At 42.7% G+C, this 25,379-nt stretch overlaps 1 protein-coding gene across 1 annotated transcript in view; it reads right to left on the bottom strand.

Moving 5' to 3' along the window:
- Positions 1–25,379, bottom strand: part of SLC22A4 (solute carrier family 22 member 4) — a 79,487-nt gene that overhangs the window by 21,689 nt on the left and 32,419 nt on the right. The window contains exons 2-4 of the mRNA XM_053301217.1: positions 24,092–24,195; positions 18,206–18,360; positions 5,327–5,498 (exon numbers count right to left, since the gene is read on the bottom strand). Of these exons, the coding sequence (XP_053157192.1) occupies positions 5,327–5,498; positions 18,206–18,360; positions 24,092–24,195 (431 nt within the window). The remainder of the gene's footprint in view (positions 1–5,326; positions 5,499–18,205; positions 18,361–24,091; positions 24,196–25,379) is intronic.

Raw genomic sequence — 25,379 nt, 5'->3', positions numbered from 1 at the left:
TATTATCTATTCAATCAATATATGTGATACTTCTTAAAAATGAAAATAGTGTCCAAAGTGCCTAGAATAATAAGATATTAATAGTGATTTCTCCAATTTTATCATTCCCATCACTGCACTTCTGAAGAAGCAAACCTGGTTCATTTGGATTTCTGTGGTACAAGATGCATTTGAGCAACTAAAAATTGCCTTCTCCTGCACCCCATCTTGGTCCAGACCCAAGACAACCTTTTGAAGTAGCAGCAGTTGTGTCTAGCAAGGTACCAACATCAAGGATCTTACCACCTCTTCCTTTCATGTACTTTTTATTCTTGACAACTGACCCTTGCTGAAAATAACTTTGACATCTGGGATGAGGAGCTACTAGCCATGAAACCACCCCATTTGAAGAATGGCAACATCTCCTTGAAGGGGCTCAACCTCTTGTTCAGCTGCCTGATGTCTACAGAAACCTAGACTATTTCGGGAGCATGGAAGGTCTAACACAAATTAGGAGCTGTCAGTTTTGGTGTAATTAAAAAAAAAAATCAAACAAATAATAATAAATTTACTTCACAGGGCAACAAGCTAAGTGCAATAGGTCATCTCCCGTATATTTGACCTTATAAGTCAGCAGCAAACGAACAGATTATTAGTACCATACTGCATATGTTTTGTTCTTTTTTCACACTGAAGCCACATAACTAGTCAGAACTGAGTTAAAGGAGAATGTGTTTAAATTTATAGTAATTTTTAAATTGTATAAAGGAAATGACAGCAACCGAAAGCCAAAACTGAAATAACCAAGAGGAGTTGAGCGAGACAGAAATTGTTATGTGCATACACACTTACATGGGTTTAAGCAAGTGTGTTGGAATGGCCAAGATTAAGACTGCACTGAATTAAGACTCAAGACTTGGAGCGTGCATGAGGGCTAAGTGAATGCAAAACACAAAATCAAATGAAAAGTGGGGAAGAGAGCATCTTGTTCTCTCTAATAATGTGACTACTCATTCCACAGCCTACTGATGAAGCATCCGGTTGCTCACTCTGAAGTTATTCATTATGACTTTGCCATGCAACTAAAATGTCTCTCTCGTGAGTACCTTCCATTCTGCACATTTAAGCAGCCATTTTGTAATGGGATAAATGTTCCCCATCTTTCTGATCCAGTAAATTGGCTTCAAACTTAAGTGTCAGAAAAACTGGACAACAGAGACCCTAGCTGGATTTCAGACTATTGGAATACAAAGACTATCAGTGAGCTCACTTGCTCAAAATTAAAGGAATTTATATATGGAAAAATGAGTAGAAAGAAGAACCAAGAGAAAAATGAAAAGCTCAATAACACAGCCACCCAATGAAAGAACGCATCTGGTAGCTAGTAGGAGTATGATTAAAATAACCTGCTACTTTTATTTCTGTAGAATAAAGGCATTCAGGCACTTTCAGGAAGTCAAGCTGACCCCAAAACATCATTTCTAATCTCTAACAGGAAGCTTCACTGTGATATCCTGCGATAGTCTGGAAAACTGGCAAAGTGGAAAACAGAGATTAGAAGCAAAGGCGAATCACAGTTTTGTTTTGTACAGAAGATTAGCAGGGCTCACACAAGTTATTTTGTAGCAACAATACTTCTAGCTATATGAACATGGGTCCTTAGTATCTTAGCATCATATAAAATTTCCCACATATTGACTGTTAGGGTGGGTGTGCGGAGAGATGGTATATACATCCTGAAGGCTAAAATGTCATAAAGCAGAGCTAGAAACAGTATGTTTTTAATTTAACAACAGGGTTTAATAGAACCTTATTGAGAGCAGCAGGTTATTAAAAACCATAAAACACATAGCTCTCTTAAGCAATTGAAAATTATGTGCAGAACTAACTTTAGATATGTCTTTCAAAAGAAAGGACATTTTAAAAAGAGAACAAAGCAATCTGGTTATGATTAAAGTAAAGTGATTTCGAGTTGTTCTGCATTTGCTGATAACGTATGAGACCCTCAAATGTTAGTTTGACATCATAATGGCTGAATCAGTGGAGGACACCCAACACAGTGTTCTGTGTCTAATGTTTCACTGTAGGGCTGCTGTACTTTTCAAAGTGGGGTTGAACAAAATGGGCAGTTGTGCAAAAGCAGTGCTTCCACAGATTTCCCCATTCAGGACAATAGGTTTCCTTGTGCAACTGCCTGTTTTGCACAACCCTAAGCCTACCTTGGAAGGAAGCAGCAGCTCTGCAGCGCATTGTTACGGGCACATGACACTGCACTGGATGTCGGCCAGTATCTCAGGTCAATGAATAAAAAGGCACACACCAATTCTAAAACAAGAACTGTAAACATTTACAGCAGGCTGGAACATGAAGAGTCCTTTCTTTCCGGGTAGAGCAGGGAGGAAGACTGCTTACACTTGCCTCTCTGCAGATGATCCTTCTTTCCTCCCAGGATGGGTGGATTGCCTGTCCACACAATTGCCAGCAGCCACTGGCAGCACAGAGGATTGGGGGCTCGAAAACTTCATCCCAGTCACCAGAAAGCCCATAATGCACCGTGTGAGTGTGCAGTGCATTATGGGGATTCCCCTGATGCTAGCCGAAAACCCTGTAGTCTCCCAGCCGCAGACGACCCCCCCCAAAAAAGGGGGGGGCGGCAGCGCTAAGAGAGCACTAACTCTCTTAACTCCGTTTAAGAGGGGGGCTAGCTTGGCAGGTTTACCACTGAGGCGTCGCCAGGACTGGGCACAGTCTCGGCATTTCTCACGTGTGGGCAAGACCAGACTTGGCTTCATTCGCCTGGTTTTGCCTGCACGTGAGAACAGCCTCACTGTCTGGAAGTTGACTGAGGCACGTATCTATTATTTACTGGCCCTTTCCCACCTCTCTGTGGAAACATCTAAAACCTACTTAGGTCTATCAAAAAGTTGTGGATGGAGATGGGAGAAAGCTTATGCCACTAGGCCTGCATTGCTTCTTTTCAGAAAAAAAAAAGTCTCATTTTTGCTCTAGTTTCCCCCTTCTGTTACAGCCATTCAGCCACTATGCATGAACTTTTGGGAAAGTTAACACCAGAGATGCAGAGGGGGCGATGGAACAAAGAGAGCCTGAGTAAGAAAAAGGAGGAAACCGAGATGGGGAGTGGAGGGAGACCAGTGATAAAATGAAGAAGAAAAAAAGAGGAGTAACATAGTATGCAGAGACACTGCTGAATGGAGATGAGGGGTAATTGGGATGCAAACCTATCAGTGCACCTAAAGAAAAGGAAGCATGCAACAGAATGAAAAGAGAAAAGGAGGGAGGGTTAACACAAAGCAGTTCAGAGAGGCCTGCGGTGGAACAGAGGGGGACACAGTAAGGGCTCAGAAAAAAAGGGTAAGCAAATCCACCAAGCTAACAAAAACGCTTGCACTGGAGTTCATTGTATTTGGAGCAAACACTATTTATAGAAAAAAGAAAGAGTTATTACTATTTAAACATTTTGCACCAGCATGATGCATAGCGTCTTCTTCGCTATGAGCCCCACCGGCCGTTGAGGTCACTTGAGGAGGTCCGTCTCCAGTTGCCACCAACTTGTTTGGTGGCTACACAGAGACGGGCCTTCTCGGCTGCTGCCCCGAGATTGTGGAATGCGCTCCCTGCTGAGATACGATCCTCCCCATCTCTGGCAATCTTCAGAAAACACCTGAAAACAAACCTCTTCAACCAGGCTTTTTCAGCTTTTTAAAATTTGTTTTTAAATAGTTCTGAATATTTAATTGTTGTTTTATGATGTTTTTAATTGTTAATTATTGTTTTATGTTTTATAATTTTTGTTTTATTGATTAATTGATTTTAATGGTGTTTTAATGTAAACCGCCCTGAGCCTTTTGGAAGGGCGGTATAAAAGTTTTAATAATTAATAAATGAATGAATGAATGAATGGATGGATGCTGGCCACTGAGAATAAGGATAGCTGACACAAGGAATTTGCAATCTACATCCTAGTGAATTAATGCACAATAAGGTGGTTCACACGACCTCTTACCTATGTGTGAGGAGACAGGCTCCTCCCTGCAGGTGATCAACTTGGGCCTGCGATCAATCCTGGCCGATCGCGCACCCACATGCATGCTGGGGCAGGGATTGGCAGAGTCCTGGAGGGAGGGAGAAAGCTTGCGCTGGGTCCTCCATGGATCCAGAATGCAGCACACAAGCAGAGGAGCAGCTGCTTTTAGTATAGCAGCCCCTCCGCTTGGCTACTCTTTCCTTCCTGGGTTGCTGCCAAAAATGGCGGTGAACTGGTAGGAAACTTGCACACGATTGCACCTACTGAGCTAAAACAAGCCATAGGTTTGTTTTACCTTGTAAAGCCCTGGCTAGGAGAGCTGGGCTACCCAGGTCTGGGGCAGCCGGAGTGGAGGACTCCCGATGCTCCAGGCCACACGAGTTGCCTGGGGTAATTCAGGCAGCTTGTGTCATGTGAATAGGCTTGATTAGTATGAAGTGTTAAAAGGCTACACTGGAAAAACTCACCTTCACACAGTTAGACAAAACATAGAAGGAGCAACATCAAAGCAAGAACAGCCCACCCCCCCGCCTCCGGACAAGTTTGTGTGTCTTCAATATCTGTCCAATTTTTGCAGTTAAATTTGATATTGCTACTTCATGGAGCCCACGGAAGGCTTTATTTGGTCGCAGTGGAGTTCTATTCAGTATTTTACTCAGCTAGCTCCATTTCTACCAGGCTGCTCATGTGGAGCACCATGTTGTCCCAGCCTCTGGACCTCCGCGCAGCATGGCGCAGTGCAGATTGTCTGGGAGCACAGTCCACGATCTCAGCAGGTTTTTTGTGATCATGGGGGCGGGTGGGGGGAGGCAAGGGAGCCTCCCACCACCGGTTGTGTAAATGGCTCCAGCACATACCTTACATTCTATGATTAAATATAACTGACAGGGAGATTAGCAGTTGCATCCACAGAGATAATGGGAGTGGAAGAAGAAGAAAGGGAAGGCTAGTACAAGAGAGCTTGTCTGCAATAGCAGAGAATCATAAAGACAATTAAAAGAAAGTTAGAGGTTAAATAATCAGACAACCCAAGAAGAATTTCTAAAAAGCCAACACAATGTGCTCAACTACACTAGCAGTCAGTCAGGATCACCATACAGATAATTTATCTAAAACAACAAGTTTTCACATTCAAGGCAATTCTCTGCTCCATGAAACCAAAATGCCAGAGGGTGGAATATATCCACAGAAATCAAAGGCTGCTGAAATCCAGCTGGTTATATAACAATGCAGTGTTAAGATTATCAGCTACAATGGGAATATTTCTGAAGCTGAAATGCCTTTTGGTACTATAAAACTCACCACCACAGTGGAACGCAGCATACCCCAGGTACAGTAAGGGCCAGTAGCAGCATCCGCCAGTCTCTGATGAAGTAAGCAAATAGTGGCAGCAACATGTAGCCAATTGCAAAAAATATGCAAACTCCTAATGTAGAGAATATAATACGAACTGATTTGCCAAGAATTTCTGTGCCTGTTTAAAACAAGGGAGTGTGGGTTAGCATCTTAAGTCTTTTTTTAAAAAGTTACCCAAAATATTTTATCGCATTTAGAAAAATAGTAACAGTATTTATAATGGAACCATTTTTCCTACAGCATTTCAAGAGAGGTATGGCTGAAAATTAAACGTAAACAAACAAGACTAGTTGGAGAATTCTCCAAATGTCATGTTGTTTAACGTGCAATGTAATCACTGGGGAGAAAAAAAATATATATGGGAGGGGGTTAGCAAGCACAGCGATATCATTATTGAGAATGTATTTCAAGATCTCTAAGGAATACTAGAATTGCCTTTCTGGATCAGGCCACTGGTCATTCAGTCTACCACTCCATTTCCATCAATATACCAGATACCTCTTGGTGCTCACATGAATGTGATGGTCATATAATACAAGTCCTCAGCACCTGTATTTTAGTTTCTGCATATTAATTATTATTAATTTGTGTATATAACACTGTTCAACAAACATGCTCTCAGAATGATTTACATAATAAAATGTAGGCCCCTGTCCCTCCTCCTCTGCTCCTAACTGTCTGGCTATGTGCTGATACTCAGCATACCCGCCCCTCTAGCTGAGCTGACAATCTTCAGAAAATTAGTACTGAGTACTTCCACCGAAATTAATAGAACAAGTAAAGTTCATGTGGATGTGAGCCAGTGACCGCAGCAGCTTGTCTTCCTAACTGTAAAATTTACATTTGTGCTTTTATGTATTTATTTTCTCTCTCTCTCTCTCTCTCTCTCTCTCTTACTCTCTCAATATTACAGTTACTAGTATTTTTTAGCCCGTTAAAATAACGGGCGCTAGTTGGGTTACGTTTTTCCCCTCTCCTCCACCCAGCTGGGCCCACCGCCACCTCTGGCCCAACACTCTTACCTCTCTCCTCCTCCCTCCCACCCCAATTTCTTGCCCTCTCTCCCCCTCCCACCTCTCTCTCTCTCCTCCCCTCCCTCTCACCCTCCTGTCCCAGTCCCTCTTGCCCCTTTCCCCTGCCCCACTCCCTCTTGCCCTGGCCCCTCCCACCTGCCCCACTCCCTCTTGCCCTTGCCCCTCCTCCTGCCCCACTCCCTCTTGCCCTTGCCCCTCCCCCTGCCCCACTCCCTCTTGCCCCTCCCCCCTGCATTTTTCCCCCTTACCAGCCCACCGCTCCTCCTCCCGGGCGGCAAACAGTTAAGCGGCGGCGAAGCAGCAGCAGGAGGCGGCGACTGGGTCCTATGCCGGCCGCAGCGGGGCCGCCACGCCATGTGGCCTGCGGTGGCCGCTGCCACCGCTTGTTCGTTGTTGCGGGTGGCTGGCGGACAGCCACCGCTCCCTCCATTCCCACCTTCAACCCCTGGTATCGGGGCCCACTGCGGGCTGCCCTTCCGCTGCCGGGCGGCCCCGCAGCCACCAACTGCTGCCGCCACCATGGGCCCCACTCGCTGCCGCAGCCATCCTAACCTCAGTCATCTTTTGGACTCTTCTCGCCAGGCTCCATACGGCTGCCTCAGCAACAGTCGGCCGGTTCTGCCCTCCTTCCCCGTGCTCGGCCCGGATCCTGGTCCCGCCGTTTTTCTTCTCTCTGGTCAGGCCGGTCCCGCTGCCGCCGCCTTTTTCCGCCGCTCCCCCCCCCCCCGCGGTCAGGCCGGTCCCGCGACCGCCGCCGTCTTTCCCTGCCCCTTCTTTCCCTGCTCCCTTCTCCCGGTCCGGGAGCCAACATGGCCGCCGTGTCCCTGCAGCCGTATCTTTCTTGGACGTTCTGGGCGCATGACTCCGCATGGCTCCGCGCATGCCCAGAACGGCCAAGAAAGACATGGGCCGCAAAGACACAGGATCATGCTTTAGCTCTTTATGACAGAGGATAAGATGGGCTACTCCAGTCACTGTTTTACATCCAGATTAAGTTACCCATAAGATGCCTTATTTAAATTAGTGGGACAAGTTTACTTTTAAATTTGTTTTTATGTGTATGTGTTGGTTTGTGAGTAAGAAGAGGTACACTTGTTTAAAAAGTGTACTTCTTAAAAATAATGTAAAATACTGGAGCTGTAAAATAATGGAGCACTGTGTGAAGAAGTCATTCTTTGCGTTCTTTTGTTAGTCCTGAACTTACTACAGACCAGGTTTCCAGGGAGTTATTCGCACATGGCTTCATGCTGTGGGGTAAATATTGAGCGAAGCCACTTTGAATCACAGTTGTGGCATTGAGGGAAGCAGCCCCTCCCTTCTGGGTTTTGTTTTGGTGCAAGTTCACATCGCATGCCTCCGCATTTTCCTTCTAGCCAATTTGGCGGGGTGGGGATGGCGGGTGGAGATTACTAAAGAGCTACATCTGCATTTCAAAGAGAGTATCCCTCTTATCATGCTAATGATTCTATATCAGTGCCTCTCCCTATTTGCTCTGGTGTTTTCAGAAAAAGCAGCTTAAAACCAGCATTCTAAAAACCCGGAAATACCTCAAGATAAGCTAGAATTTGCAAGACAAAGCCCGACTTGTGTGTGGAGTGGGTCCAAGGATCTTGAAGGGACTTCGGGGTAAGTGTGGCTGGTGTGTGAATGCACACACTCTCTCTTAAAGGAGATTCAGGGTAGAAGCCATGTCTGTAAAGCCTCCAGGTGATCTTCAGTTTTAAGAATATTGCAGAGCGAGAATAATTTCGTCCTATTCATTCTCTCTACACTATTCATAATTCTACAAACAGGGCTGCATCTTTAATCAATTAATTGCCTTTTCCCCTGGTGGCGCAGTGGTAAAACTGCCGCCCTGTAACCAGAAGGTTACAAGTTCAATCCTGACCAGGGGCTCAAGGTTGACTCAGCCTTCCATCCTTCCGAGGTCGGTAAAATGAGTACCCAGAATGTTGGGGGCAATATGCTAAAATCATTGTAAACCGCTTAGAGAGCTCCGGCTATAAAGCGGTATATAAATGTAAGTGCTATTGCTATTGCTAATCAGATTCATCAATTTTTTTAAAAAATCCTTCTGGTCTAGTAAAGAAGTAGTGCCCAGATTACTGCATACCTGTAGAAGGTTTTTTTTAAAGCTATCACTTTAGAAGAGACAAATCCTTTTTGTGGAAGCAAGGTAGGAGGGAAACCTGGGTAGCTTTTCCTCCTACCTTGCTTCCACACAATCACTTCTACCCAGGTTTTCATCTCACCTTGCTTCCACACAATCAAAATTTGGGAGCACACTCAGCTCCCAAACCTGGGTAGAACACAGTTTTTGATTGTGTCAATGACCTCACTGTCTTATGGTAAGTGTTTGCAACTACTTTGCTTGTTGCAATGGAAGCAGGAGGATATATAAATGTACAAAATAAAACTCATAAGATTGACATACAGTGCAATCCTATGCATGTCTATGCAGAAGCAAGTTCCACTGAGTCTAGTGATACAGTACTTTCTCCAATAAGAAGTGCATATGGCTGCTGCCAAAATTTATTTAATTAGATGGCAACCTTACTTGATCCATGATAAATGGATCAAAAGGAAGAAATCAAAAGAAGTGTCCTTACTAATTTTGCCATACGCAGTTTCTGTTTCATTAGGCTTAATAGAACAGCCAGAAAAGGGACAATGGCTTCAGAATATGCACTCCCTAGCAGCTGGAAGTATCTTTTGAGTCAGTTGTCTCATTTATACTTTAAAAGGGAGAATAATCTCATTTGCATCTGTGAAGCTTAGATTTAAACTGAAGTACAAACACTACTTGGGTTTACTCTAATGCAGGGGTCCCCAAACTGTGGCCCTCCAGATGTTGCTGAACTACAACTCCCATCACCCACAGCTATAATTTATTGTGGCTGTGGATGATGGGAGTTGTAGTCCAGCAACATCTGGAGGGCCACAGGTTGGGGACCCCTGCTCTAATGAGCAGCAAGAGAAGTGTCCAGGGGTGTAGGAAGCGGCTGGCAGCCAGGGGACCAAGTCTAGCCTGAGGCCCACACCCTGCTCCCAAACCGGGAAATTTGCTCACGTGCCCTGCCTCATTGGAAGCGAGGCACGGAAAGAAGCCTCCAACCAGGCAGGACTGGAATGAAGGACCATCTGGGCAGGAGAGGGTGTGCCTCACACTCCTAGCCAGCAAGCGTTTCATTCACCAGCTGGGTGTGTGTGTGTGTGAGCGGGGGAGTGGTGGCATGGGGAGGAATGATCCTGGCGGTCCAGGGACGTCCATCTCCCCCTTTGCTCCATGCCCCTGGGACTGTCACATCAGACCAGTCCACAGAGGTATCAAACCAATGTCCATTTCTTAACAACTGTCAGTAACAGACATCTATGAGCATGCAAAAAGCTTCCTGCTGTCTCTTACTCTGGAAGAACAATGACAGCAACGCATTACTCCTTTGCTGAAGCTGAAGTTCTCCTTCAAGAAGTCACCAATAATAATATAATTATTATTTAGAAAGCATTTTCCTTCAAGCAGTCATCAATAATAATATTATTATTATTTAGAAAGCATTTTAGTGTATTCACAGTGTTTCATATATTGGCTCAAGCCCACATTCAACTATATACACACATAGACACTAGGACTTTGTACAAAGAGCACAGTTTAAAAGACAGCAATGGTGCTGATCCACATGAAGGGGAATCCAGCCACCCTTTTCCTCTTCCAGAACAGATGATCAGTGCTATCACTCATTTCAAACTTGGCTTTGGAAGCAGAAAGATCAGATCAGGTGGGAGAGAAACCCTGTACACAGCACCTGGGAGATCATCTCAGTAACACCCACAACAAATCTGTAATTTGTACTTTATATTAATTATCAGTATTTACTGCTAACAGTCAGTAGCTGACATATAGACTAATGCTGTGTTTGCGCAAACGCTTATATATTTAACACATTGCTATACCACCCCAAACGCAAGTCACTGGACGGTTCACAATCTAAAATCACAACAATTGCAACATTCACACAATTAAAACTCTAAAACTTTAACACTATAAACTAAAAGCTTGACGAAACAGGTATGCTTTCAGGTCCTTCTCAAAAACATCCAGAGAAGGGGAGGCTCTAATTTCACTAGGAAGCACATTCCAAAGTCCAGGGACAACCTAGAAAAGGCCCGGTTTTGAGTCATCACCAACTGAGCTGGTGGCAACTGCAACCGGACCTCCCCCGATGATCTTAACAGGCGGTCGGGTTCATGAAGAAAAAGGCATAATCTTAAATACCTTGGACCAAAGCCAGGGCTTTATAGGTAATAGTACTATAGAAGTACTTTGTATTTCGTCCAGAAACTTATTGAATATGTTGCCCTAGCGAGTTCCACTAAGTCAGGAGTTTGCATTCTAAACTAGTTTTGCATTAGTACAATATCCTGCCCTTCTAGTGCTCAGGGTGGGGCGCTTGCTCTCTCTCTCTCTCTCTCTCTCTCTCTCTCTCTCTCTCTCTCTCACACACACACACACACACACAAAAACAGGTAGAACAATATATAAACGTTGTAAAAACTAGCTAAATGCTGAACCCAATTAAAACCAAGTTTAAAAACCAACCAGATACACACTGAAAATAAACAGACTAAAAAAGGCTTCCTCTAAAGAAAGATCTTCAAATCCTCTTTAGAAAACAGAGGGGACATGGTGAAGCTCCTCCGGGAGGGCATTCCAAAGCAAAGAGGCCACAACCTAAGACTAGTTCTATATTGTCATCTGCTCTGTAAAACAATCTCTCAACTAACTTATGAAAAATAAAATGCTTGAATATGGCATCATTAGTGAAGAGATTTATTTTTAAAGTAGTACCTGGTTTTGTTTTTGTCACTGAATTCTATTTATTCCCCATGTCTTGTTAGAAAGTTAACACTGAATTCAGCAGAGTCAAGGAGGTGTCTCGACTGGTTGGTTGCCAAAAAATGACCTTAAAAAAAATAACCCTGAGACGTTAAAAACCAAACAAATGCCTTTTGAGGAAGACACCAATCTAAAAGCATATAGTTGTATCAGTCTATCCTATTCAAAGCTTTTGGATATTTCTGGTTGTCCCATTAACCTGTTTTAACAAAGGTAAATTTGTCTAGGCTTATGAAAAGAGGTACACTCAATTACAGTGTTCATGGAAGAAAATATACTTTGGACAGGATGCAAAGAACAACACAGTTAGTTCTGCATATCCAAAGGGGTTGTATCTAAGCATATGTTTCTAAGAACAGCAGCAGCCTATACCACAGTGCAAATTCTAAACTTAAGAGAGAAGTTCATGCTTTAGAGCAGGCCTAGGCAACATCATCTATCCCCATGTCCAATGAGAATTGGCAGCCAGCGCCACTTTTTAGTGCATGTTAAGGGGAAAGATATCAGAAGATCTCCCGTTAACATGAACTGAAGTCTTCCTAGGATTCCAGGTATTTCCCCCAAGTGCTTCACACTGTGCCTTAACCTTCATGAAACTACGTGGTATGTTCTGAAGGGAGCAAAGAGAAGACAAAAACTTTGAAAGGAGCACAGGAATCATTTCGTTTATTAAGGTCCAACATGTTTTTGGATCCAGACACTCTTTCTTGGAGGCAACAGAAACAAACATATAATCTATTTAATATATTATTCAGAAACTATTATGAAAGCACTCACATCTTTAAAACACTAATGTCTTATAAAAATCGTGTTGTACACAACTCCTACAGAAGAACAACACAATGAGCTCTGAAAATTAAGAGGAACTAAACAACATGTGAACTGGTTTAAAGTTAGGAAAATGCATAGTGTATGAAACATTACTATTTTCTTTAAGAACATCGGTCCTGTATATAGTAGCAAGAAGATATATAGCATTATTCTGTATTTTCTGTGGTCTGCATATGTCTATAATCTAAAACATATACTTTTATTATATATTGTAGCAATATAGTTATTTTACTTACACCATGATTCATCTAGGAAGAGATATTGCTTGATAATACAGAACAGGTTTGTTTGTTTTTTAAAGTAACAAGCACAGCAGAATGAAGACTCAGAAGGACATTTTAGATAGCTACCAAATCTGAGGAATAGATTCTATGCACCTATTGCCTTGATTATGGAGGATTTTTCTCAAGCCTTATCTCACATTTTCAGCATGATACTAAGTCCTCTAGGGATAAAAAACTCTTGAGAGTTCCTTTTGTCTTATCTGGATCTTAATTTAAGACATCTTCAGCTGTACCAGTTGAAATTTGTACAAGTCATTTTGAAGACATCTCCCAATAGACTCTGGCAATATAAAGGCTTCTTGAAGGGGACCTTGACATGAATTTCAGTTGGTACAGCACTTATCATAACAGGAATGTGTAGAAAAGGGTAGTGCCAGCGCATTATGTCTGTCTGTCTGTCTGTCTATCTACATCGCTGATATGTACAGCTCCAGGCGGTATACAAAATTTAACACACAATATAAAACAGAATAAAAACAGTTAAAATTCCACAAAATACAATAAAATCAAATTAAACAGTTTAAAATTATTCTTATTATGCCAGAAATCCCTCAAACTATTATATACGATAGGATCAAAGCTCACAGGAGAAAGCAAACAATTGAAATTTGGGCCAGATAAGCATAATCTGTGTCAAAAGCCTCTACCCAAATTCAGATGACATCAGGACAAGAAACAGTCACAGCCTCTAAGCATCATCAGCCAAAAGGACTAAGGGCCACTTAGGGAGGCGACACACCTTGCTTCTCCGGAAGAACACCATGGCAAGGAGATCAGTTTGAGTCCCATGCCACAGAAAAAGCAGCTCCAGGGAGCTTGCTTCCTCCTCCCTGCTTCAAAGAACTCTGCTATAACTGCAGTTTGCCCTGGGACAGGAGATGCAAAAGGAAGGACACTCTGACCTCGGCCATCAGCCAGAAGACTAAGGGACTGCGGGGTTGTTTGCAATTATTTGTTGCAAGCTGCTATAGGGATCATTTTGACTGAAAGGTGGGGTATACATCTTTAAAGCAAGAGAAATAATCAAAACAGAGATTAGCAGGGCAATCAGAGGAAAAAATATATTTTATGTAATAGTTGTGGGGAAAACGTTTTTAGAAACTGATGGGAGTCAAGGAAATGACTAATGACTCCAAGGTCATTTCCAGCCACCATTTTGCTAAATGGAACCATTTTGTGGCTCTTTACACACACACACACACACACACACACACACACACACACACACACACACCTACCTATATCTATCTATCTGTGATTGTTTTTTGGAAAATCACCCGAATTGTGTTTTGGGGGGCATTGCTAGACTGCTAGAGACCTGGAAAGCATTGCATGGTACATTATTTTGTTTGTTTCTGCCTTTTAAAGCTTTTTTTTTTTTTTTGCCCTTTTTTGTCCTCCAGGAACCTAACCCCACTATTTCTATTCACGCAACGTCTCATTATCTGCGCTTTCACTATTCGCTATTTCATCAGAAAACGGAATCAAACCGTTATGTTTTGAACAGTTACAGATATTCCATGAAGGGACCCCTGCTAACTGCGCAAAGAGGCACCTTTTAATGTGGTGATTCTCTTTATTTAGCAGGGAGAGAGTAACTGGCCCTATCCACCCCCAGCACAGTATCTCCAGTGACTGTTGCTGGTGTCTATCTTATGCTTCTTTTTAGATTGTGAGCCTTTTGGGGACAGGGAGCCATCTTATTTATTTGTTATTTCTCTGTGTAAACCGCCCTGAGCCATTTTTGGAAGGCTCTTCCATTTTTGGAAGGCTCTTCCATTTTTGGAAGAAATTGAATTAATGATGATGAAGATGATGATGTCAGTTGGCTTCCAAGAACCCCAAGGAGCTTAGGAATACTGTTGGAAAATCACTGATATACATATGTAGTTGTGAATTTGCCAGGTTGTCTTGTACCAGCTGGAGGTCAATGGCCAAGCCAGGACCTCTGCTGAGGCAGGGATTTGGATACTGGTTAGAATCCCAAGAGGGACACAGAAAGTTCCAAGAGGAACACAATCAGAATCTCAGTTAGCTCCAAGAAGGTAAGAGAGCTGTGTCCATCAGAGTAGGCTGCATGTTGCTCCAGCATATGATTGGAGCTGACTGACAGTTTTTATAGGTGCTGGTTTGGCCCCTTCCTTTCCCTGGGGACATCGGTGACAAGAGCCTTGTCCAATTTTGCAGGTGCTGACTCTAATGGCACTGGGAGATCTTTACTGTGACTGGCACGTTCTCAAGTGATTCCTCCAAGTCAGAGGACTGTATCCTCGGGTTATGGCAGCGGTGCTGGATCTAGTTCCTCCAATTCTCCTGGAGCTTTCCCAGACAGCAGGTTTTACCATGGGTTTACTGCAAGGCTATACCGCGAATTCGAAGTCCCCCCACCAAATTACACAAAAGTGGATTTTTTTACCCCAGATATAAATCGGGCTACATTCTAACATACAATGAAAAACCCAAATTGTGTGTGAAGTGCTCCCTAATAGCTCACAGGGACTTCAGGGTAAATTTGGCGGATATGTGAATGCGCCCCCTCCATTCCAAAGGAGATGCAAACTAAAAGCCAGGTGTGAAAAACGTCTTGGTGCTGGAGTCCCAGTGATGTGGGGTCACCTGCAGTCTGGGTCTTCTGTCCTGTCTCCTCTTCCATTAGAAACAAGTAGTGCAATGCAAGTGAACATGAACGATTTAAAGACATTTCACAACAGCCTGCCTCCACAACAGCCTTGGGGATGCATTTATGTGTGCAGCAGTCCCAGCATATTGCTAAGTTGTAGCTGAACTGCACAGAATGTTGGCCAGTGAGGCCACCATAGGATGCTTAAGCTGCCACGTAATTTTCTTTCCACAAACATTAATTACCTAGCAAGGCATGGACAATGATTTTTTTCCCCTTTCTAGTGTCAATACTTCATTAATACAACATCCATGCGTTTTGGTTATGTAAATTATGCTTTGTCCTCCAGGTTCTCCCAGAAACAAAGTGATGCATACACCATTTGGTTGTACAAAGAACCAAATGGTGCAAGATTGTGAAATAAGACACAGTTTTCCCTCAACACTAAAATGAAACAACAGAATTCTACAGCCTCCGTTTCATATTCTAGTGCATATGATGAATCAGACAAAAGCACTCCAATATAATCTATGATAAGGGGCCTTTATGCTTTTCAAAAGAAAGCTACAAAAATGGTTGGGAAATTCTTCAAAATAATAGAAAAAAATTATGTTAGTAAACAAACAGCTAAAAGCAATGTCAATAAATACTATGACATTTGAAGCTTAATCATTTTAGGAATGGGGAAAAATTCTCAAAGCACAAGACTTTTTCCAAGCAACTCAATCTGAGGGTGGCTACATGCAAAGAGACATTATGAAGCATTCTCAACTGCACCATGCAGAGGGGTGGTCAGCAGTTTTTCTGTTACCTTTGCCTTTCCCCTTCCTCTCCTCCCTTGACTGTCGCTCCTACAGTCACAATTTAGATTGCCAAGGCAGGAATTTGTGTGTATGTTGCTTAGTAAAGCACCATGTAAACTGGTGGTTCTTCATAAATAAATACCATAGATAGCATGGAATATAAAACAAGAGCAAAATCATTTGTGGGAAACCGAAGTTTCGAGCATTCTGCACTGGTAAGTCTTGCAGATACATGCCCATCTATTGTCAAAAGAGTACAGTGTTTAAAAAATGCCTAACCTATTTTTGGTTGACACAACCAATGATATTACATGAATATATAGAGCATTTTTGTGGAAGACAATTGGTTTTAAAATTGCCCTTGACCCATTTGTCACCAAGTTGTTGGAAGCTTAGAAATACTGTCTATGCCACTGTTGAAATAGTGATTCCATCTCTTTTAAGAAAATTAGAATGTAAATCAAAAAGGTTGTTTTTTTAATTTATAAAGAAATTGCAGCATACAATGATTTCTCATTTGTTTGCTGCTAGTATGCCAATTTATCAGAGTTTACCAGGTCTCCTCCAAGTGCCTGGCCTTTTGTATTTAAAAAACGACAACAAACAAAGAGATGACATGGCACAGCAGTGCTTTCCCTATAGTAGAGAGCACATCTGATGTCGTAAGTATGCACTCTGTGCTAAATTAGGAGAGCCACTGCCATGTCACGCCATGCATGTTTATTATAGATATGTATGTACAAAACTGATACTAGATATATGTGTGGACAGACATTCAAATCACATGCACTGAATACGATTCCCATTCACTTCACCTGTAATCTGAAGTGATACAGCTCAGACACATTTACAACTTCAGTGAGAAACAGGCCTAAATCCCTAATCAACAGAGTATGTAGTTGACAAGGCAACAACATAGTGGTCCAAAATCTTAAGCCTAGGACCCTTTCACCACTGAGACTAGGTATTTTGATTACAGTGTCCCACAATGCATTTTTTGACCTCTTTCCCCATGAGATTAGGCTGGAGACTTCCCTTTCTATATTCCAGGGGCAAGGCTGAAATTATCAACTGCCTTTATTCTCTCGATGTCAGCACAAACAGAAACAAGGCCTCTTGACTGCTTTTCAAATTCAGTCCTTAGGAGGGTTTTTTGTTTGTTTTTAAGATAACTCAAATATATGTACATATTTTTTCTGAAACATCCGAGTTATTTTGAAAATATCAAATATCAACCTGTCGGGCATCAAAGGATGTAAACTTATCTTAACATTCTCATTAAAAAAGCAACACACCCTCATTACCGACTTAGCTATTTCAATAGCTGGCCGACAACAAAATGGCACGGTAAAGCACCATAAGTGTTTTCTAAGCATTTATCTATCACTTAACACTGATGCAAGGAATGTTTAACCCTTCTCATACCTGCCAAACATCTCTTGCAAACAACTCCACATGTGTGTTATTGTTATAAGAGAAATCTCTGGTTTTTCTTATAGAACCCAATTCTGTTCCCAGCTGAGTTAACAAAAGTTTTCAGACACAACTATGTCAATCAAGTTCTGCAATAAAGCATGAACATCTGGTATTTAGGGATGTGTACAAACTGCAGCTTGAACTGCAGTCTGATCAAACACTTTTTGAGCAGGGAACTGGGAACTAAGAAAAGGGAGAGCAGGTCCTTACCTGCTCTCTGCAGACTGATGCATCTTCCTCCTGGGGTGGTGCATGTCCCTAGAAGCCTCATGCTGCATCAGCACACAGATGGCATCCACACAGGCACCATTTGCATGGTCAGTATTGTATTGCTGACCATGCACATGGTGCCTGCGCATGCATGGACACCATGTGTGTGCTGACACCATGTGGGGTTACTAGGGATGTATGCCACCTCAGCAGGAAGCTGAGGTAAAAAAGGGGTAGAAGAGGACCTGCTCTCCTTTTTCTTCAAGTTCCCAGTCCCCCTGCCCCAAAAGTGCTCAAACCGCGGTCCGTGCACTTCTCTACTGTTCATACACCTGTCCATGCTTTTAATATGTGTCAACTTTCAAACTCTTAAAACCATTATCTTCTTGTGAGTTTAAGATATTTTATAAGTTGAAAGTATTTTTTGCTTTATTAGGCAAATTTAGAAGCTCCAACTTTCTGACGTCTTTCCACAGCTATCCCAAACATTATATACATTTATATATACTTATATATACTTTTTGTGAGACTTTCTGTAAATAAGAAAAAATCATTTAACGGATTAGATATGATATGATCTATAACTTGGAATGTCATTGTTTCCCTACCAAATTATTTTGCTTAGACATACTCTACCTTACCATACAGTTTAATAGAGTGGAAGTGCTCTTACCTAATATGAAGGCCACAACGTAGTTCGAGATCTGTCCCATGCCAACTATAACAAAAAGCACTGTGAACATTTCCCAGCTGGTTGAGAAGATCTGCAGGAAGCTGAAACCTGTCTGCACGCCCATGGTTGCAAATAGAATAGCCTTTCTGCCAAACCTTTTGTGGGAGGAAAAAGAAAAGGGGAAAAAAACACAAGCAACATGACCTAAACGAATCCACAATATAATTATTGCCAGGTGCTAGGGAAGGTTAAGATGATCTGGCAGGTCCATCCAACTCAAGGCTCAAGAAGCAGAGGTTCCTCCTACAAAGAGGCTGCTGCCCATTGTGTCATAAGAGATGGAAGGACTATTATTAAGTACTCTTTGACTAAGCAATACCCATCTTCAATCATTATATCACCTGTCCATTATTTTCACAGCAATAAGAACACCGGCTTTGAACATTTTATCTGCTCCATTTCTTAAAAATTAGAAAATTACACTAGAGAGTACATTCTAAAGACTCACAGTTATCAGAAAGGCCATGTAAGCACTAACAGAACTTTCAATCTGGATACATATTAGTCCAGCTCAATAAAAGCTAAATGTGCAACCAATCATACGTAGACATACTGGCCGACAGGATGAAAACCCATACTTTCAACTTAGGGACCCACTAGGACTGCTGAGGAGCTTGAAAGGCAGTCCCAATGGTGTAGCACAACTCGGCTGTTGCACAGTGACTTAAATCTGTTTCCGGGCAGTGATGCAGCACTACTTCCATTGGGAACAACAGAAGTAGTGCTGCATGACTGCCCTGAAACAGATTTAAGTCACTGTGCAACAGTCCCTTCTCATGGCACTGCTGGGACTGCCTTTCAAGGTCCATGGCGGGTCCCTCATGTCAAAATAGGGCTGCCTGTCATGTTGACCACTACGTACAACATGGGTGGCCAACCTGAACCACAGATGCCACAACTGGCAAAAGTAAGAAGGGAGGAGGTCCTATGGTTCTAACTGTAGCATATCTCCCACTTGCTCTCCTGTGCTGTACTGCTCTTCAGTTTAGTAGATTATAGGCAAATATACCCCAAGTAAAAGGGAGTTGGAAATGTACTACTCTAGTATCTCACACTTTGTACATATCATTATGACATACTTACCAAAGGTTCATCACCACAGAATAACAGTGTTCACCCAATAATGGCAGATGTGTAAATTTAGACAGTAATTAACCCATTATGCTCATCACATCAACGGAAGTACAGTTACAGACCTCCTACATTATATTATTGCACTGCTGAAAAGTACCATTGGCCCAAATTCAAAGGTATACCTAATGGGAATGGGGCTTAGTGAAGACCAGCAAAGTGCAATCAGATTATAATCACTGTAGTTATCAGCTGCTGCTGCCAAAACTGTAACAACATTAACAACCGAACCTTTACAGCAATCCAGAAAATCTGCTATTCCAGAAAGCTGCCATTCTTCAACAAAGGAACTGATAAACACTGCAAAGCTGCAATGAAATTACTCCCATCGTGAATGGTCACTGCAATTATGTTTGCATTTTTTACTGCAAGAGTTGCAGTTTTTAAGAGTTGCAGTGTCTTTTTAGAGTAAAAGTTGGTACCACCAGACTGGCTTGCCTTCATCAGGATTTTATTTAGATGAACACAGGGTGGCAGCATGTCACTGCTTCCACAGTTTTCTCCCAATAAGAGATATATATCTACAGCCACAAAATATATAGCAGCTCCCATATTTAGCTAGATAAGACTCTTGAGTGCAAAGCCTAGTTTCTGGTTGAAGCATGGATGGCATGTTAGTGTCAAAGTCATCCTGTTTGGGGGAATACAGAAAGCATACGGTTGCCCTCCTCCAATTTAAGGGGCAAACTACACAACACATAGAAATGTATGGGATGTAGCCCCAACTTTGTTTTAAAATGAAAACCAGCCTGGGTAGGCTCTCTGGGGTTCAGGATGTGTGCTTATGCTTGTAAACATGCTCCTGGAACTGTGCAAGGGAAAATGCAGTTGGAAAGGGATTTTAATCAGGAAAATGGCAGATCAGGAAACAGTTCAGCATACACCCTGCTCAGCCTCCCAAAGCTGCTTTTTGTTTAAAGCAAAGAACACTCCCCTGCCGCTACCCGAGGTTGTAAGCTTTAGTCTTCACAACTGCATTTTGTTGCCTAAATTATAACTCAGATTGTGAATACAGTGAAGAAATCCCGTTCTCCAATTGCAGCTGCTGGCCCTGGTGTAATTTATTTATTCATTTCCTTTGCATTTCTGAAGTGTGTGTGTGTGTGTGTGTGTGCGCGCGCGCACACACATGCGTGCGCGCACACACACACTCTCACATGCACACAAACACACACACTTGCTCCATTAGGGAAAGCTGATCTGAAAGTACTGATGTAAAACAGGATCTCCAGGAATAGATTTCTTGAGCAACATTTGGGAGTACATTTGCTATTACAGACATGTACTATAAGGGGAGCACAAATCTGTTAGATTGGTTTCTTTAATGAGACTGAAAGACAATGGCCTAGATCCAAACAAAAAGTTTGAGTAGGGAACATTTCTGCATACTCATGGAGAGGAGGGGCACTTTTCAGCCATTTGCCCTGCTCCCTGCACAGTCATCTATGCCTCCTTCAAATGTGTCATAAAGCTGCACAGCATGTAAGCCAGGGATCCTGACCAGTAATCTTGTGCATGGAGTTATTAGCCATCTTGCCCTTCCCCCATGTGAGCCTTACTTGGGACAATTGTGACGTGCAGGACCCAAGGGACAGCTGCTGTTGCTGCTCCAGCTAGTGCCAAGTCACCCAAGTACTAGCAAGAGATGTGAATGTCTTGTCCTGAAGCCCTTGAAACTATGAGCATCCCTACGACTCCAAAAGCTCATATGCTCAACTGAGCCATGATGGCTGAATTAGGGGATGATCCAGCCCCTCCATAGTTCACGTAGCTGTTAAGGGTCAGGAATATGAGAATCTTCATCACTAGAGCTTAGCATCTATAGGGGCACCAAGGGACTTTTGGCCCAGAGCTATGGGTCAGTCAGTATTCATTCATTTTAACTAAATGAGGTCATTGAGATTTTTAAAAATCTTTTTTGAGATGTCTATCAATTTCATTTATTCTAAAGTCTTCTAACCACCTATCTGCCAAAACACTTAATTTCTCTAAATAGATTTTGAGAGTCATAGATAGAAAAAAGTATTTTGTGAATCAGCCCTTTTGCAGTGGGGCTGCAGAAACGATGATAAATAAAGAAATAGCTGGTGGAGTTACAGGTGCAAAAGTGGTTTACTAAGACCCAATTTTAGAGGTCATTTCCCCCAGGACCCAAGCTAGGATGTAAAGGGCCCACATGAGTTACATGAAGGGCAATAAACCAAGTGCTGACCTTCACTTTTTCTATTTGGATATGCATGGTTCAATAATACCTGTCTGAAAATAAGGTGTACCGCAACAGGTCATCTCCCCAAGGCAATTTTAACATCTAGAGGGATTAAGGCTGGAATTCAGCACTGCTCTTTTTTAACTTTTATATAAATTCTCTGGTTGCCTTTTTAGCCAGTTCTGATTTCAAAAATTTGCCTCTAAACCTGTATTAATTCTCCTTTATGCAGATGATGCTGTAATTCTATTTCAAACTTCAACTGGCTTGGGAAGGGCTCTTAATTCCCTTGCTCTTTTTTGCAAGGAGCATGCTGTACCAAAACCAAGAAGATCATGAGGTTTGCAAAGCGCCAAAGGACACTGGCTTGGTGATAGATGCAGGATTGAGCAAGTCAGTTGTTTCAAGTATTTAGGTATAGTCTTTCAATCTTCTGGCAGTCATAAGACCCATTCTGATTATGGGCTACAAAATGCACAGAAGTCTAAATCAGCCATTTTGGCTTTTTCTACTATATGGTGCCCAACTTGCTCAATATTCTAATTTTTCAGTATTAGAACCGGTACAATCATTCTGAATTCCTTAGGAATTTATTCCAAATAGCCATGGTGTCCCCAGTACAGTCCTTCAGCTGGAGGCTGGTCTCCTCAAGATAGAATCCAATATTTGGTTTTCTATATTTAAGCTCTGGTTCAAGTTAAATCTTTGTTCCATGGGGTTGACACTGTTGGATGTGGATGAATTCACTTCTAAATGAGAACACTCACTCAAGCAGAGGCTGCACATTTATGGCCTGTTATGTTAGTTGCATTTTTATGGCCTGTTATTATATTATTGTTGTGAGCTGCCCCAAGCAGTATAAATATTTTAAAGAAACAAACAGCCTGTCACCACAAGCATTAATAGCGATGGGCTTTGATCAGGCCAAGTTGGTGCTCCACCAAAGAGTCTTGGACTTAGAACAGCAGACTGATCAAAGCCTTAGCCCAAAGGAAGCAATGTTAGGGAATCAAACCTTGAATATACACCATGCCAGATACAATAGTGAAGTATCCCAGGGTGTTTACCCAGACATGGTTCCATGTTCTACACACTACAATGCTTGAAGGCAGATTTAACAAAATCCCATTCGCAGAGCATCTCAGGAGCCACTGAAACAATAGCGCATGTGTTATTATATTGGAGCTTTTACAGGGACATTTGCAGTGTGCATATTATCCCAAACAATATTTATCAAATCTTCCAGGCTGTTTTGATGATTTTTATATATGTTATCGATGGGGCGGAAGGAGGCCAGCAGCGGCCCAGGTCCAGTCTGCCACCATGGCCCCCTAGCCCCACCCCTGCATCTGATGACAGCCACTAAGCCGCGCCCCTGCATCTGACATCAGCTGCAAGGGGCGGGGCTTGCTTATGGGGCCATGCGGCCCCGTTCGCAAGCAAGATACCCCAGCCAAAGCTGCATTCGCAGCGTGGCCAGAACAGCTCTCCCTGCCTTTTAGGAAGGGAGAGCCACTCCAGCCATGCTGTGAATGCAGCGGTGGCCAGGGATTTAGCCTGTAAATGGGGCTGTGCGGCCCCACTTTCAAGGAAAGATACACCCCCTGCATCTGATGTCAGATGCAGGGGGTGTGGCTGGGGCGCCAGGCACGGCCCCTGATTGGCAGTGGCCCAGGTTCTTCAAACCCGTTCGCTCAATGGTGGCTCTGCCCCAGTGTTATCTTTTATTGAGCCATGATGACAAAATATGTTATGTAGCTGCCAAGTTCTGCCTAATTGCTAGTAGAATTCCTAAGACCATGTTATGTAGTTGAATAATCAAGTCTTACTATCCACTGAAGACAGTCATAAACTAGATTAAGTTTAAAAGAAAATTTTATGAAACTTATGTATCTGTTTTTCTAAATTTTGCTGGTCAGTGGCCGAAAATAAACTACTACTACTACTACTACTGCATATTTCAATACAAAATTCACATGCATAAACATATTAAGTGTTAAAGGCATAAAAGTGTAGATTGAAGCAGCAAGGGAGATATGGAATGCATATATTTATTACTAAGATATGCCCATGTGAGACCAAAATGTAAGGAAGAATTGTCCCCGAGTCAGGCATACTGTTTCAAGTCTGCTGATGAACTGCTGAATGAGCATCTCTGATTTTTGATTAGAGCATTAGGGTTGGAATTCTCCTTCAAACATCACACAGGACCTCGATTGCAGCCAAGCTCCACACAACCTTCCTCAGCCCTGGAAGTGGGCACTCCCCTTCCCATCCACGCATGAGTGCCTACTTCCTTTCTAGGTTAGGATATGCACAGATTGGTTGCAATGTCCAAACCCACTCAGCACACACCCGGCGCAACTGTGTGGAGCTTGGCTGCAAACAATGTTCCACACAATGTCTGAATGCACCCAATGTCATTCTGCTTAGTCCAAATGGCATAACACACAACCATCCATGGTGCTTCTGGAGTACATGTACTTTACCTGTCTGAGAGCTGTCCCGATATAAAAGATCCAAGCAGTACGCCCACAAAAAACAAAGATGTAGTTAAGGGGGTTTTCCAGTCATCATCACATACCAGATTCCACTGCAAGAGAAACAAAGCAAAAGCAAATTCCATGTCAGTTTACAATTATGAAGGTCAAAACTCAAACGTGTTGGGCAGTAACTACACTGATCAGGTCTGAACTAGTAGCAACTAACTAGGAAAGAGAATTTGTGATAGTGATAAAGACATCAAAAACATCAGTATGCAGCAGCAGTGAAGATAGCAAATCCCATGCTAGGAAAGTGACTGAAAATTAAAGTGAAGCTGATGTGTCCAAAGTTCTGGATCTACTTTAACTCCCTCCTTCAAAAGGAGCTCAGAAACTGAGCAGCAAAAAAACCTCTGCTGTCCTAAGCCCCCCAGCTCCTTTTTAAGGGCAGCAGTCTGAACATTGTAGAGAAAGAGGATAGCGCTGGCCGAGAAAATGATGGCCAATGAGGCTATTCACACAGGCATGCAAAACCGGGCTAAGGAAACCCAGTCTGGTTTTGCACATGCGTGTGAACCGAAAGGTTCAGGCCTGATCCCGGCAGCAAACCTGCCTAAGGAGCCTCCCTTTAAATTCAGGTGAAGGGAGTGAGTGCTCCCTTAACCTCATTTTTTTGATCACGTGTCAGCCGCGGGTGGCACACTGGCGGAGGGGGCAATATAGCACTCGTGCAGTGTAATATTGGCGCTCTGGGGGGAGGGGCGATGTGTGGCCGCATGTCCCAACATCCCAAGGGAGCCGCCACTTATCTGGGCAGGCGATCTGCCCGCCCAGGGAAGGGAAGGGGAAGGAGACCATCTGTGGGGAAGGTAGGTTAAACCTGCCTTCCCTGCAGACGGCCCTGGAGCTTTTTTCACTGATCATGAGAAGAGCTCCAATGTCTTCCAAGAAGTGTTCGAGGTGTTTTCGTGAACCAGACTTTTGAACCATGTGGTGATTATCTAATTGTTCTCCGTTTCTCAAGTATAATAATTAGTGAAGGAATTTATATCTATATGAAATAGGTTAATTATGTATTACGTATCTGAGTTAGAATAACTACAGATCAAAGAAGACGAAACAAAGTTATATGTCCCAGCTAGTTTTCTGTAAGGAGAGATCCATGCTGACACGTTAGTTATGATTTTTCTGCTTGCTCATGAGAAATTACAGAATAAAAAAGGGATTTAAACTCAGTAGCTGCATGGCTGTGGTAAGATTCTGAATTAGGACTAAGCTCCTCTAAGTTACTTTT

The sequence above is a fragment of the Hemicordylus capensis genome, chromosome 2 (genome assembly GCF_027244095.1).
Source record: "Hemicordylus capensis ecotype Gifberg chromosome 2, rHemCap1.1.pri, whole genome shotgun sequence".
NCBI classification, from domain to species: Eukaryota; Metazoa; Chordata; class Lepidosauria; order Squamata; family Cordylidae; genus Hemicordylus; species Hemicordylus capensis.
This window is presented reverse-complemented; position numbering and strand designations above follow the sequence as displayed.